Genomic DNA, 3,381 nt, shown 5'->3' with positions numbered 1-3,381 from the left:
TGAGAAAATTTTGATTTTGGAATTAATCTAAAAAATATAAAATATTGTTATTCTTGTCGTTGATACATGTAATTGATATTGTTATTATCAGTTAAATCAAACCAAATTTGCTTGAAGACGTTGATGATTAAGCCATGATACTCATCTGAATTCAGAGTTAGGTAACAAGCAAGAAGATCCTCCAAATCCTTCGAACTCCTTATGTTGTTCTGCACAATCATCTCCACCATTGATTCTCTGAAGTCTCTCTGCGGATTCAACGATGACTTTACTATCGCAAAGCTTCCCGAAACGCTCCTCCCTTGTCCGGCGGACGCGTCAATAACGGCCGAAGAAGTAGTGCTTCTTTGGCCGTGTGATGCGTCCGCCTGATGATGGAGTTTCCGGAAACTTGCTCCGGAAACTCTGGGAGAATTGATCCTAAGCCTCCTGGCCCCTGCGGCTGAGCTAACGGAGAATCTTCTAGAACACGGGGTGGTGGCGTTCTTGTTCTTGTTTCTAGATTCTTGTTGGTTCTTTGGTTTGGTGAGAATTGGAGGAAGAGGAAGATGTTTGTTGTTAATGTCAGATTTTGTTGTGGAAATGGAGTTGTTGTCGACGTCAATGATGATGTCATCAAGCGAGGAGGAATTAGAATTAGAGTCGGTGTGAAGAACACGGTCTGTTCTGAATTCTGGCTCTGCTTGGAACTCTGATTCACCATCGGAGGTAGTAGTGTTAATGGTAGGCGTCACATTGATAACAAGAAACTTAGAAGAAGAAGAAGAAGAAGAAAGTCTTGGAGTAGTTGTTCTTCTACTAGTCTTTATTGTTGGTCTCTGTTTTGATGATGATTTTCTTGGTTGTTGTTGAGGGGAAGTGGTGTGTTGTCTTGTAAAGTAATAGGACTTTCTTGGAGTGGTGGTGTTGTTGAATTGCTGCTTTGGTTTTGATGAAGAAGGTTGGGTTTTCTTGTTGGATGGAGGATGAGGAAGAGGAGGAGTTGGTGACTTTTGCTTTCTTGTTTTGCTCCTACTATGTATCTATGTCATGTTAATTTGAGGAATGACACTTTCTTTCTTCATTATTTTGGCAGCACTTTGCTTTTGTCTTATAAATTCAGAGTAGGGAAGAAAAAAACCAAGCGATGATTTTGGAATTGGTGGTACACTAGTACTCTAGTAGGGGCTGCCTTTTTTGGAGAGAGAGATAGAGAGAGAGAGACATTGGCAATTTGGAATAAATGATACAATAAAAGTGGGGCTAATATAGTAATATAAGGTGGTGAAGAAGAAAAAGTTACTGGGTAAACTTTAGAATTGTTTTTAGATTAGAACACTAGAGGTAAATTCCATAAAAATAACCTAAAATGTGTGTTATAGGTTGTTGTGGATTTTATAATTCTGCAGTGATGTTTTGTATAAAATGTTATTGACATTTTATCCTTATATAATTAAAAAAATATATTTATAATATGTCATTGATATTTTACTTTTTAAAAAATTAAAAAAAAATTTATAATACGATACGTTATTATTGAATTATGTTGTTATTATGTAGTATAAAATATTAAAATGACCAAATTCATTGACGTTTTGTTAAAAAATATTATTTTAATTATAAAAATACAAAATATCAGTGACATTTTATAAATAGCCATAACAATATTTAACACATAGATTGGTTGGTCATAAAAAATTTTACACCTAATAATACAATATAAAAAAGAAAAAGTTCGAAATATGTATAGGTTATTACATTTCAAAAAGAAAAGAAGGAAGAAAAACACTGCTAGAGTCTTTTCATCATAATCATCAATTCATCATAACTTTACAACCCTGAAACCTTGATTTGCATAGAATTAGAATCTTTCCAGGAAAATTTATTTTGTACATGACCATGCCTTGTTAAAGTCACGATTTAAAAGACACAAAAAAAAAGTCACGATTTAAATTAAAATTTTAAATAATAAATATGAAAATTAATCGTTTTTATCTAGATGCTGATACATAAGAATCAAATAAACTAAATAAATAAAATAAAGATAAGAGAATCTAATACTTTTGCATCATTATATATTCACTAATTTGGAAAGTTGCCAGTTAGTGAATGAAGCTTCTGATTTCAATTTCATGACATTTACCTACCAAACCCAAAGTAATGTTTTTTGTGTTTCATTTATTAAAGAGATTAAAAGGATCCACACACACACTACCACTTATGTGAGATTCCCCTTGAGAAAATCCTTGTCTCTTTTAGGACCTTAAACTCAGGTTCTTTCTCAGCATACATCTGATTTCATCCTATCATGTAACATCATAGGAAAACAAACAATTACAGCATGCAATGAAATAGTGTGCTGGAGTAACATTAACATGAGTGCAGAAACTAACATTAACATAGAAATAAAAATTTGTTATACATTCTTAGATGTTGAAAAGTAGTATAATAAAAACAATAGACTTTTAGTTATTGTAAGTGGAACAATGGAACATGGGGTATTTTTCAGAATGCTCATTTGGCTCATTGCACTGAGCAAGCAATACGGTTTTGGTTAAGGAATTGTCCTTCCAAGAAAGGCAAAAGGGAAAACAACTTGGTACTATATGGAAAAAAAAGTTAGCCACAAAAAAAAGAAAAAGAAAAATAAAAAGAAAAGAAGTTGTGTGATAGATATATAGGAGTGTACCCATCTACATTAACTAGGTTCCACAATTCATCAAATAATAATTGAAAATAAGTTGGCTCATTATGCCAAAAAAAAAAAATTAAAATACATTTTTCTTATAGAAAATCTTAAAGAAGTTCACATTGATATAAGTCTCTTTCGATAAACTATCAAATTGATATTCCAAAATTTTTATATAATTGATAAAAAAATAATTTCAAAAAACATGAATAAAAACAGGTTCTTAAAATATTTTAAAATGTAATTAAATACTCAAAGAATAAATATATTCTCAAAAAATTTTTAGAGATTAAATTTTGATATAAATTTTTATAAATAATATTAGAAAAATAACTTTTATTATTTTGTAAATGACCTAAAATTTGTTTAAAAATAAAAATATAAAATCAAATTTTGCTTTAATTTTTTGTCTGCACCTTTTTAAATTATATAGTTATATATCCAACTATTTTTATAAAAACTTGGATCAAATGACCAAGATATTTACTAAATATAAGATTTGTTTTCCACTTGTTAAACAATGATAATTTTGGTTATTTTTGTAACTATTTTGAAATTATCCAAAGACTTATTTATTATTTGTATTTTTCGTAATTTTTTATAAAAAATATAAACTTTTAGATATTTTTTTTTAGTTTACCCAAGCCCCCTTTTTTAGTTGTTATATTCTTTTTCTACTATTTAATTTTTTTTCGTACATTAAAATTAAATAC

General features: G+C 29.7%; 1 protein-coding gene across 1 annotated transcript in view; it reads right to left on the bottom strand.

The window, feature by feature from the left end:
* Positions 1-3,381, bottom strand: part of LOC107636812 (transcription repressor OFP1-like) — a 4,820-nt gene continuing 1,439 nt past the window's right edge. Inside the window, exon 4 of the mRNA XM_016340293.2 lies at positions 1-1,022. Coding sequence (XP_016195779.1) covers positions 48-1,022 — 975 coding nt within the window. The 3' untranslated portion in view covers positions 1-47. The remainder of the gene's footprint in view (positions 1,023-3,381) is intronic.

This window comes from Arachis ipaensis, chromosome B04 (genome assembly GCF_000816755.2).
Source record: "Arachis ipaensis cultivar K30076 chromosome B04, Araip1.1, whole genome shotgun sequence".
In the NCBI taxonomy this organism is placed as follows: Eukaryota; Viridiplantae; Streptophyta; class Magnoliopsida; order Fabales; family Fabaceae; genus Arachis; species Arachis ipaensis.
This window is presented reverse-complemented; position numbering and strand designations above follow the sequence as displayed.